The 12,903-nt window shown below is 42.1% G+C and overlaps 1 protein-coding gene across 1 annotated transcript in view; it reads left to right on the top strand.

Annotated features, from left to right (window-relative positions):
* The window catches only part of CNKSR3 (CNKSR family member 3), a 59,517-nt gene extending 53,790 nt beyond the window's left edge, over positions 1-5,727 (top strand). Inside the window, exons 12-13 of the mRNA XM_081187442.1 lie at positions 1,086-1,175; positions 2,618-5,727. Of these exons, the coding sequence (XP_081043568.1) occupies positions 1,086-1,175; positions 2,618-2,916 (389 nt within the window). The 3' untranslated portion in view covers positions 2,917-5,727. The remainder of the gene's footprint in view (positions 1-1,085; positions 1,176-2,617) is intronic.
* The last annotated feature ends 7,176 nt before the right edge of the window (positions 5,728-12,903 follow it).

The following is a 12,903-nucleotide window of genomic DNA, read 5'->3' as shown; positions in this document are numbered from 1 at the left end:
AGTGTATAGGGCGGGCATGGGCAAACTCGACCCTCCAGATGTTTTGGGACCACAACTCCCATTATCCCTGACCACTGGTCCTGTTAGCTAGGGATGATGGGAGTTGTAGTACCAAAACATCTGGAGGGCTAAGTTTGCTTATGCCTGGTAATAGGGTCTTGGAGTGTGTATGTGACAAAGCCTCCAATGTAAAACAAAGGCTTGAAAATTAGGTCCCCAAATCTGTCACTAAGTACCAGCCACTGGGAGCAGATAGCAGGGAAAGACCATCACCTCTATCCCTGCTTGTTGAGGAGTGGACGCACTGCTACTTCTTTTAGGATGACAGGCACCAGCCAGGATAGGCGGAGATCAAGATAGCCACACGTATCCTGTCCCATCACCAGGCCACATAAATTGAAAAAGGATCCCACAAGACACATCACTCTACCGCAGCTGTGGCATCCAAATTGCTATGGAGTTGAGTGACTTCATCCTCAAAGTGTTGGGCAAATCATTCATAGTTGGCTCCAGAGATCCAACTCCCATGTTTGGGTTGACAAGCCTCTGGACCACATGGAAAAGCTTCTTAGCTGCCTCCATTGCTACTCGATAGGTGTGTTTATATGCCCTAGCAAGTGTCCAAGTCAGCTTCAGAACAAATTTTATACCACTTGCGCTCTAGCCATCTCTGGATTTGTTTCATCACCTGCAGTTTCTTAGTAAACCAAGTTGCATTCCAAAGAGGAACCCCGGAAGCGATTGTGTGACGGCCATTCTCCTATCACCATTCCACACAGAGCTGAGAGCCCTAGCAGAATTGTTGGCTCTGTCTGTTGGAAACTCCGCCAGAGCATTCAGAAACCTTCCATTAGTTTGTGGAGGCAGACCATCTTAACTGGTCCCACATTCCTACAGGGCAGAGCAGCTGCTACAAGTCCAAGCTTATTAGACATCCTGTTGCTTGCTGGTATTGCATCTCAGCTAGCTTCTTCCTATTTTGAATAGATTGTGTAAACTCTTCGCATTGTGTCTGTCATTGAGATCAGCTAATATGAAGTTAACTCAGCGCTGTTTTCTTGAAACCCCTTCTGTGTTGCCTTTAGGAAAGCCTCGCCCGTTGTCTATGCCTGCAGATGGAAACTGGCTGGGAGGTGTAGAACCTTTCTCTAGGCCCCGAGCAATGGGGAGAAAAGGTAAGGAAATTGTGCTCTAGGATCGCCGCTTTCTTAAATGCACTTGTCTGTACATTCACTACCCTGCTCAATGCACACCTTTGCAGACAGGTGAGGGACGTTCAAAAGTCATTACTGCTTTTGTTTGCCTTGTATTGCAACATTGGAAACAAAGGTGAGTGTTATAGCCAGTGTGAAACAGTGTTTCTGTTCTCTACTGCACAAAGGTCCTCCTTCATTTACTTTATACAGTACTGAGAGCCAAATCTGCTTCCCTTTCTGTACGTGCCAGTCACCATAAACTAAGCTATACTAGCGTAGAGAGAAAATCACTACATTGTTGAGGAGTGCAACATACAGGGATTTATTTCATGGAGAGAGATGTTATTCCTCATGCCCCTTAATGCTGTACTCTAAAGGACTAGCACTAGAGTCAGTTTATACAAAAAAATAATTTTAGCAGTGTTCTAGGGCTTTGAAGCAGGTGAGAGACAATCCATGTTACATACAGTATGGTGTGCTGAAAGCAAAATGGTTCCAGATTTTAGGGATAGTGGTGATTTTGAGTGAAGAAGTGAGGAGAAGTGAGTTGTATGAGGAAACACCCACCTACCTATACTGGATTGAGCCAAGGGCCCATCTAGTCCAGCATCTCGCAGTAGCCAACCAGATGCTTGTGGGAAGTCAGCAAGCAAGACCTAAGTGCAGCTACACACTCTCCCCTTGTGATCCCCAGCAACTGGTATTTAAAGGCAGAACATAGCTATTATGGCTAGAGACCATTGATAGCCTGACCCTCCCTGAATTTCTCTAATCCTCTTTGATAGCCATCTGAGTTGGTAGCCTTTGATACTACTTGCTGTGTGAAGGAGCACTTTCTTTTGTCTGTTCTGAATCTTCCAACATTCAGATTCATGTGACGTCCCTGAGTTCTAGTCATATGAGAGGGGGAGATGGAATGGGATGGGACTGCTCTCTATTCACCTTCTCCATGCCATGTATAATTTTCTATACCTCTGTCACATTCCTTCTTACCGTTTCTCTAAAAAGGCTAAAAGGCGTGTAACTCCCCCCCCCCTACAATTCTTGCCTAAACAGCTGCTGGGGGAGTTCCAGGGGAGAAGTTGTGGGTGAAGGATTAAACACCCAACTCTGCCCTCTGCTCCAAATTGCCCCTTCCCAAAGCTCTTATTTCCACCAGGATTTTAATGCAAGTACTTGCACGTACCTTTACAATTTAGCCCTAAAGCAAAACGCAAATCCTCAACTTTGTACAACAGTAAGTAAAATGGAGGTGAAGAGCAGAACACAAGTTTGAGTAACCTTTGAGAGAGGTGATGGTGAGGGGAATCTGTGTGGGGCAGTTCACCAAAACTTCAGACTGGCTGGAGGTGTTGAAACGCTCTCTTCTGCATCTCCTTATGCTGGCTCTGATAAGTGTGTGTTTTCTTTGTTCGTTGCAGGTGAAAATGCCCTCTGCCGGTACTTCAGCAATGAGAGAATCCCGCCCATCATTGAAGAAAGTTCCCCACTTCAGCATCCGTTTTCCAGGCCTGTGGCGGAGAGGCAGCTAGTGAGGGGTGCAGACTACATCAGGGGGAGCAGGTGTTTTGTTAACGTGGATCTTCACAACAGTGCGACGATCCCGTTCCAGGAGGATGGAGCCAAGAAGCTCCCGGCGACCTCCTCCACGAAATCCTCCTCCACAGAGCGCTCCCTGCTGGTCAGCTGGATCACGAGACTCAAGTTATTGACTCACTGAGTTAACTGGCTGCGTTTTGACTTTCTAGGGTATTTGATATTAAGTGCCTTTTCTTCCCCTCCACCTTCAAATGGTTTTGCAGTACCCACAGAGTTACTGAGCAGTTTTGCATTGTATTTTATTTTCTCCCCCTGGAGAAGCTTGCCCTTTCCCCAATGTTTCTGCCTCGAGATTCACTGGAGTTGGAGAGAGGGGGTCTGTTTAAGGGGGAGCAGGAGGAGAGGCGAGGAGAGAGATCGCAAGACGTAGCATTTTTCTACCTGCCCAAGGGTGGAGGGGGAATTCAGCCCTCTGGAGAAAAACCGATCAGGCTTGAGTGATTCAGAGGTCACTGCTGACCTGAAATCCGCATGACCCACGCAGAAGCAATCTCTGCATCGTAATGAGGCCTGGTGGCACTTCATTTGCTACAAGACACTGATGCTGTGCAACCTACTGGATCTGCAGACTATGTAGCACTCAGCAAAAAATGGATTCCTACGCTGCAATCCCGACCAAGAAGGAAGAAAAGGGGAGGTTTCCCCCTCCCCCCCCATCCCTTTTAAGCAACGTGGTTGCACTGCAAGTGACTGGAGACGACTCAACTATTGTCAGGAATAAAATGCAGTTTCTTCCTTTGTTCTGATTAGTTACAAACGTGAGGCTATTTTGGTTGAAGTTATTAAAATCTTAGTACAGTTAAACTGTTCTTCCCTGAATTGCTGCAATACTCATCCAATTAGGACATGGATTGCTACAACATGCCAAGGAAATGCATCTCAAGTGACAATGGTAAAAATGAATATATCTTATTGCTTTTTTATGATTAAGACTGAATAGCTGTTAACCAAAGTATCCTTCTGAAAGCAATCCCTGCAAGCTTCTGGAGCATCAACTGTGGTTCAAGGTTGAACTGGTTTTTATATTATTTGGGCTTTAAAGGCTGATTTGTGATGAGTTACATTTTTGAAAGGCAGTTTGCTCTTTCAGAGTGTTGGGGAAGAAACTGTTTGCCATCATTAAATTAGTAGCATTGGGTGAGAGTTGGGGTGGTCTGTGGAAGGGAGGACTTGCCAGAAGTGTTTGGATGCAAATAGTTTGTTGTTTTCAAAGCAAGTGTAGGAAAGAGGGGTTTTTTTGTTAGAGATCCACAAAGAACATCTTGTTTAAAATAATTTAAAAGTATTTAAATTACACTTTCTTTCTTTTCTTTTTCTTAAAAAACAACAACACTTAACCTTTTATGCAGCTTTTACATTTGTCTCTGACATCACTGGGTACTAATTAGCCAAGGCAAAAAAAAAGGTCTCACCCCATTAAATTGGTTATTTGAATGGTCTGAAAACAGCACCATCTACACTGATGAAAGGAATTCATCACATTTTACACTGCTGTCTAACATGATAAATGTGATCTTGGCAAGCTTTTTTGAGCAGTTTATAACAAGCATGGGGAGACAGATGTTAAATTAACTGTCTAGGAAACTGTCACAACTATACTAGGTTGAATGGATTTGCACAAATTTTTACCATTAAAAGAATGCATATGGTTATAACTAAATTCGATCCTGTTTTTCACAAACAAGCTAAAACAATGACATAACTTGAGTTACCTTTCAAGCTGAACTGGCTATTGGTACCAGCCTAGCAAACTTCACCAAAGCTAGTGCAGCTGTTCTGCATCTTGATGATGTTTTCTCATAGTATTCAAAACTTTGTGGTTTCAATTAAAAAGAAGCAGTAAAACAAACAAACAAACCCAAATGTAATTGAAATTGCAGTTCACTTTTTCTTTGAAGATGCAGGCAAGTATGATTTAGAAAGTGAGGTGTATTGTATGAAGTTCAAATATAAGCTAAATATCTCCCTCAGATAATGATAAAGGAAGATGTAACTAAGAAAATGGTCTCTCTCTTGAGCCTGAAATTTATCGTCCAGTTCAGGAAGTAACCTCTGTTCTCAGGAAAGAATGAATATGTTCATGTCTGTCTTTAATTCTTTTGTTAACCAAGATGGAAGCATCACATGAATTGTTTTGAAACTGTTTCACATGAGAGAAGGTGGCTATGACACTGAGTTGTGAACCAAGAAGTCCCAGGTTCAAAGTTTACCAGCAGTACATTAGGTAAACTCGTATTTTTCAGGCTCAGTCTCCCTTAGATTGCAAGGTTAGAATAATACGTGATATATTTTCACTGCAGATATGTGTAGTATTTGCCACTCCTAATATGCAATCCATCTAAAGTACCATGACAGGCTCTGATCCTGGTTTTGCATTGTTTTTAGAAGAAGAGCTCTCAAAAGCATTAGGCAGGACTAGTTGACACTGCCCTTGACAACTTCTTTCCCTTGATTGGGCAATAGATGCTCAAAACAGAAGCCACTCCTTTGGGGTCATTGATGAGCCAAACTTCTAATTGGTTTATTTTGATTTCTGGTGTACTTTTGCTTCTCTGTGATCTGTTTCCAAGGGCCTTTAACAAGACCTTGAAAAACAGCTAAGGAAGGCAGGAAAAGTGCAGATAACCCCCCTGGCACCATAGCCCTGACCAAAAACACTAATGCAGGACGCTTTGATATCTGTAATTGGAATGAATACACCTTAGTATCTCCTCTTGACAAATTTCACTGTTGCTTCGTCTACTTAGGAAAACACAGAATAAAAGAAAAATTTGCCTCATTCCACAGAGGCAAATCCCACAGTTGAATAATTTCTCCTAACCAGCAAAGGGCAGAAGTTGTATGGTACCAAGTTAACGTTTGAGGGAATGTATTTACCTGAAAAGTGACCAGATAAAGAAGTTTATTACAGCACTAAACTGTAGTGCATTTTCTCATGTTTACAAATTGGGTGTATGTTCTAGCACAGCTTAGTCTTGCCTGTGTGTGTGTGTGTGTGTGTGTGTGCGCGCGCGTGCGCACACACATATATGCTAGCCTTAACAGTCATGGCCCTGTGGCCCTGTAGATGTGTGTGTATATATTTTTGTGTGTGTGTGTGTGTGTGTGTGTGTGTGTGTGTGTGTGTGTGTTGTTCACTATCTCCCACATATTGTGGGAACTGCTTCTGCAGGATGTCAGCTCTCCAATGGAAGTGTGCATGAATACAGCAACCGTATTAATCATGTGGATGAATGTATTTATGTGAGGTTTTAGTGCCTTTCAGGTTTGTTTCCATTTCATCAATCTTTTTAAGTTGCTTCGGGACATTTTTTTGCGTGAAAAACGATTATAAAATAATAGTTTCTCATCTGACCAGCACTGTTTTCCCAGTGGGATGTTGAGTGGCTGGTAGGGATCCAGTCAATTGACAGATAAACACTGTACACATGGCGGCTTTAATTTGCACATATCCACCAACTATATTGGAAGTGGCTCTTGCACTGCATGGAAGGGAGCACACAGCTTTACTACCAAGTGGGTTGAGACCCTTAATCTCGGGGTTGTGGGTTTGAGCTCCACATTGGGCAGAAGATTTCTGCATTGCAGGGGGCTGGACTAGATGATCCTCGTGTTCCCTTCCAGCTCTATAGTTCTATGATTCTACCCCATACCTGCAGAAATTAACACTCTCTCACCCACTGTTTAATCAATTGTATGTTCATATGTGAAGCGGGAGTAGCTGCCCCTACTTCATCCCAATTTCCCATTGACTTCAGAGTAATTCCCTTTTATATCAGTATATAAAATAAAAGTTTCCTACCATGAAGCCTGCTTGCACAGAAAGTTAACTAATTCTGTATTAACAAAAATACTTAAAATAAATAAATAACCTATTTGTATTCTGGCCTTTTAGGGTAAAATTCTTCTAAGGTGGCTAGCAAAAGGCAGTAAAATACATCAAACAAGGCATTTAAAATGACTACTAGTAGGTAAAACAGCAGCAATTAAAACATGAAAACCAGCATGAAACTATCAGTCAAATGGCAAGCAGAACAAAAACAATTTAGCAGTTTTCAAGCTTAGAAACAGTTTTGTGTTCACCAATATCCACATTCCCCCATGCTATTCCACACACCCAGCTATTCATACCAAAATCAATCTGCATGGAAGCTGTAGTGAAGTATAGCTAAAAGTGTGAGTTTCCACAATCCCTCTCCTAGAAACCACTGAAGGCAACAAAAAAGGATTTAGGTGAGGGCTGTTTGCATTTTGAAGTATTATTACAAGTGGTGATACCACACCTCATTGGTAGCACAATTTCTGTGTAGAGCAGGGGGTAGCCAAGGTGACCTCCAGATGTTGCTCTACAATTCCCATCATCCCACCAACAACGTATGGAGGGAACCAGGTTGGCTAAGCATGGTGCAAAATTTCAAGTTTAATATCTTGTGACTCCTAATACCTCAGACTCTGAAAGCAGGATTTCAAAACTATTCCCCTCAGTCTCACCACCTTTTTAGGGAGATAGGAATAAATTAAAAGGACTTCTTGATCTAATTCACTAGTCTATAGCTCCTAAAATCAAGACCTTTGGTAGGGCAAATGAGGGATCAGGGGCAGAATTTAACCTACTGACAACCTCCAGTTTCATTTTTTTTTTAAAAAAAGCAAAGCAAACTTCTACCTTTTATACCTTCAAAAATATGTTTTGAAGTGTTGTCCATGGTTGCTGAAATCTCAGAAACCAGAATAAGTGCTGCTTTTCAATTCTATTTCCAGTGGCCAGAGGGGCAGTTTCAGTGTTATTGCCCATTCCATTGATTTGATGAAAGAATACAAATAACTATGGAATTTCCAGGGTGCTGCCAAATGCCTGTGTGCCCCCTGCCCACTTTTGGCCTATTTTTTCTTTGTTGGGGATGTGGTGGGAAGTGTGTTCCCAAGGACCTGGAAAGAAGCAACATGGTGCATATGGCACTCAAAATTGAAAATTGGCCGCCAAACGTTGGTTACCCCTTACTGTAAAAAATAGTAATACATAATTTATATAACTTTAAATTCTTTGGCTCTTGGGACAGAATGTTCATAGCATGGGTATAGTAGAACATCTGTAACACAGCCCTACATCCTCAGTGGTTAACACATAAATACAAGGAAACTTGGCATTTGATGTACCATGTGAAAAGCTACAGAAAAGAGGATTTGGTTAAACAGAAACTGAATCTGGAAACTTGCACTGAAATGCCCCACAAAGCTCAAGTTGGCAGCAATTCTTACAGCTCCCAAAGCAAAATATTCCCTGCCCCCCACAACACCCCCCAAGCTTAAATTGGAAACTGGGTGAGTTAGTTCTAGTGGAAAATCTCTTTCCAAAATAAAGATATTAAGAGATAATTAGCTTCATTGCACAATCATTTCTCATTTATGTTCCTAGGGAGATTTGTTTTTATGCCAAACCTTTTGAGGAGTAAATGATCTCAAATGAGTGTCTTGAATTTGCCTTAGGCTCCATTTTCCTTATGCTTAAAGAGAGAAAGTTCTTTCACCCCTCTTTAAAAAACCTTATCTTTTTGGTATATCACATGTAGTATTGCATATTTTACTGGAAGTCTCATGTGGATCAAGACTCACCTGAAAAGAAATAAGTAAAAGAACATTTTTCTCTAACCTGCTTTCACTGAGTTCATTCTGCTCAAAGGCGTGAAGCTAACTTGGCAAGAAGACATACGATATTATGTTGGGCTCAGCTCAATTATATATATACATTGAAAGTATATTTCACTGGAATTCTTAGGGAAGTTAAGTGTGCATATAATTGGAGCCTTCAAGTTGCAGAATGTGCCTTATAGATACTTGCACAAAGGCTGTTCTGATTACCGTACCTGGAAAAGTAAATAGGGATACTGACAATAATGGGCTCTCTCTTGCCCAAAAAGAACCAGGAATTTCGTGTTAATCCTTGCACCTTGTAAAGTAGAAGATGCATGAAATGTCAGTGGATCTAGAAAATAAGTTTGTTTTGGAAGGATGGGTTTTTGTGTCAACCCTAGCCACCAACAGCAATTTATGCAAGCAATTTATCCTAGATTCTTTAGAATCTAGGAAATGAATTAGCATTCTGTTTCCTCTTTCATAACCATGATTTAGAAGCAGTATTCTGTTCAGGTTCAGGTAGGAAAAAAAGAAGCCAAAGTTCTTCCAAATCAGGAAACAGATGGCAGAAATGGAAAGCTTTACTCGACGAGAGGGAAACCAAATACTTTCTTCCAATACGTGTGTGTTTTTCCTTCCCTGAAAGCCAACTTGTGAAATGAAGGTGTTTAAATGAAACAAAACCTCTGAAAAACCAGCAGTGGTGGTCTTTGTGCTTTAATTATTCCCAGTTCTCACCACTGAGCACCAACCAGGCAATGGCTCCTGAGAAGACTGTACCTAGACCCTGCCTGGAGGCTGCTAGAAGGAGCAGAGTAGGGCCCTCTCATTCATCTGCCTGTTGGACAGAAGGAGCACAGCTGCAGACCTGCAGCCAGAATGAAGGGTGGAGAAACTTGAAGGATATAAAATACCTGGGAGAGGAGGAGGAGGAGGGCCAGTGGAAGTCAAGAGAATAGTCAGGCCTCTAAGAACGGTGGCTTGGCCTTTACTCCCCTGCCAGAGGTCATCTTCAGGCTCTCCCTGAAGCCCTACTGAGCGAGGCCAAGGAGGGAATAGCAGTATTCTAGGTTTAGTCATCTTCCAAGATGCGTTGGAGTCCTGGAATTAAGACTGTTAAAGCCAAGATACAGAAGCCACACCAAGAGAGGAGATCTGCAGAAAGACTGTACATTTTGTGGGGGTAACCTAGGATGTGGTCGATGCTGGCCTGTGGAGCAGCAGGCCTGAAAGGAAGTCATATTGCATCAGCCAGGGCCTGATTTGACCCTGAGTCAGATGTGGGCTTCTGGAAGAGGGAACAGCCCTTTTTCAAGGCTCCCCTTGTCTTGGGGTATAGCACGAGGCCACACATATAACTCAGTCTAAGTTCTCCCCCACCCCCAACTTCCTGGGTTTAAGGAAGCAACCTACTCGTTCTGTATTTTTTTCTATGAGGAAAGGAACTCCATTTTGCATGGCTAAGTGATATAAATGGTATTAGATCTAAATTGACAAACCATCATAGGAAAAGCTGCTTTTAGCTCCTGTGAACAGGATTGTATGTACTTTTCCATGAACTGCAATTCAGAGGTTTCTGGATGCATTGTGCAGCGCTACTGAACTGAGCTGTTGATATACGGAGATAAGTTTAAACATGACTGGGAAACGGTGGATTTCAAAGTGCGTTCCAGGAAACCATGGGATTCTTTTGAAGTTTACTGAGGTTCAGCAGAACAGCTGAAACAGTTGAGCAAGTTTCCCTGTTAAACAGTTTGCCCACAAATCTTCTGTGGATCACAAGCTCTGGAGGATTCCAGTGTGCAATATCAGATCATGTGGGATGATGGCAAAGCATGATATGGCATCCCAGCGCACACACCAGAATCCTTAGGGGTGCTCTCTCACCTGTGTATGGGTTCCTCAAAAGACTGATATGAAAAAGGTTCACTTATGGTATATCACTTAGAAGCCGCTGCCATGTGAGATGACTTTGGGGTTACCTTTTGTTCTGTCTCTTCATCTATAGCATCCACTGCAGTTACAGGAAAGGAAGCCTGTTGAGGAGAAATCCTGTAACTGCTTCACACTAGAAGTACTACATACCAGTAAGAGGTGCCACAGGTCAGTCTTCTGTCAGATCATGACTGGCATTGCATTTCCATAGCATCCAGAGTTACATTCGTGCCAAGTCTTTCCATGTTATGCAGTTTCTGAGGGCAAATTAGCAAGCAGCACAGGCAAAACATAAGAACAAACTTGGTCAGAAGAGCACCAATGACAGAAGATCCATGTGGTCAAGCGTAAGGTACATATTTTCTCCTTCCCCATTGTAGCCATCACCCTGAAGCTCAGTGCTAAGATGCTTCGCTTCCTGATTCATCTTAAGAGAAGTGACTGGTGAATACTTCTGTAGAAATCACCAGCCAGTTCTCTAGAGATACCCATCCTGTTTGCGTCTACCATCTAGTTTTTTATTTCAGTGGTGTGATGGCTGTGACACAGGCAGCTGAAGCCACGTCTTAATATTTAATCGAATGCAACTCTACAACCACCTACATTGCTGTGACATCGGTTTTAAAAATAGAAAGCTGCTGACTGGAGGGAGAATTCAGCACTTGACTTTGTCTTGAGGTAGGAGAGTTGGAGGAACAGAAACGTTAGTCAGCTCTGACAGAGTGCCCACACAGAAGGAGATGAGAACTGCATTCGTACAATGTCACTTCAGTGAATTTAGTGGAGAAACTTGCCTTTTTGCAATGACTCAGCCTCTTCTGGTTACTTCTTCAGTGAAACAGACTCATCAGTAACAGGGGCATCAAACAGGAATGGCAATATTTTTGCACAGTAATATTTTTATCACTCTGAGTAGTTTTTAACAATCTACTCTGTTTGTGATTAGGGCTTCACAAGTCACAGTCTTTACTTTTGGGACAGAGGCATAAATTCACATGTATAATGCAATCATATTCATGCACATCTAATTTTAAGGCTAAGTTTCATAACAAGAAGAAAAATGGATGGAAAACTTAATTCGCACAACGCTGAATATTGGTTTGCCAGCACATAAGCCTTGGAAGTAGTTTGCAAGACTCATTTAATAGACATCTGTGATTTACCCTGGGGCATGGATGACTTTCCCAGATATGAATATCTAACCAAGGGAGTCCATTTACCCCCCCCATCTACTTCTAACACTTGTCCACTGAACCGTTTACTTTTGGAGACATTATCTTGATCCCACTAGGTTCTTAAAGCAGAAAGGGGCCCTCTAGACATCTTCCTTCCTACTTAACTCGGGGGAGGGGGGATAACCTTTGGCACTCCAGTTGTTGCTGAACTACAACTGTCATCCCTAGCCAATGACCCTGCTTGTGGGGGTTGATGGACTTGTAGTTCAGCAATATCTGGAGGGCAAAAGGATCCTCACACCTGACTTCCCCAATTTCTGCTCTCTTCCTTTGTCCCAGTCCCAGCCACTCCTTTTCTAGGGTGGACTCAACTCAGTATTTGAATCACGCTGCTTGCTTGAAAATGTGCTCCTATCAACCCTACAGTAGCTGCATAGGAAACTAGTCCTCTGTGACTATTATACGCTCCTGAAACTGCTGGGGAAATGAAAGTCATAGCAATTGTTTCCTTTCTGCATAGCCAGCAGCTACACACACTTAGCTGTTTATGCTTGGACACCAATTGAAGACTTATCTGTTCAACTTGGTCTTTGATTTAAAATTCAGCAGTTGGTATTATTTTGCAATTTTGCATTTTAGAAATGTGTTGACGCTTTTATTGAAACGTAATTTTAGTTCACTGATTTCAGTGGCTCTTCTGATTTCAGTGGCTGTTCTATGATTATGACTTTTGCTGCACTCCCGTTTGCCTAGGAGTCATTCCCCACAAAATTCAGTAAGGGCTTTCCTGAGTAGACATGGTAAGGATTGCACTGCTTTTCAGCCTCAACAAATGTTTTTTTCTAGAAAAATAGGTGCCAGTACTCACCATGAAGTTGTTACAGTAAGTGCCACGTTTTTTAACAACAAAAACTGAGGTGCCAGTACTGCGTACCCATGAGTACCCTGGGGGGGGGGCAGCACTGGCTACAGCCCTGTATTGTTTTGCTATTCATGATCCTGGCCTCCCATGGGAGGAAGGACAGAACAGAAACGAAATAATAATAATAATAATAATAATAATAATAATAATAATAATAATAATAATAATACACATTTAAGGAAAATAGTAATGGCATGAGGCTTGTTTCATATACGTGGCTCACATATTATAGTGGTAGAACTTGACATTCGACATCTCTGTTTCCACAGGTTTTATGTTGTATATATAGTATGACAGAAATCAGAGTTAAGTACGTATTTACAGCTTTGTATGGTTACCCACAGTTATTACCAGTGACAAAAAATGAAAACCACTAATTTCCCTAAGGAAAGTATTCCAACAACAGCCGCATTATAAAATGCCCTTATACATTCAGTCCTAT

The sequence above is a fragment of the Podarcis bocagei genome (genome assembly GCF_964188305.1).
Source record: "Podarcis bocagei genome assembly, chromosome: 3".
Lineage (NCBI taxonomy): Eukaryota > Metazoa > Chordata > Lepidosauria > Squamata > Lacertidae > Podarcis > Podarcis bocagei.
This window is presented reverse-complemented; position numbering and strand designations above follow the sequence as displayed.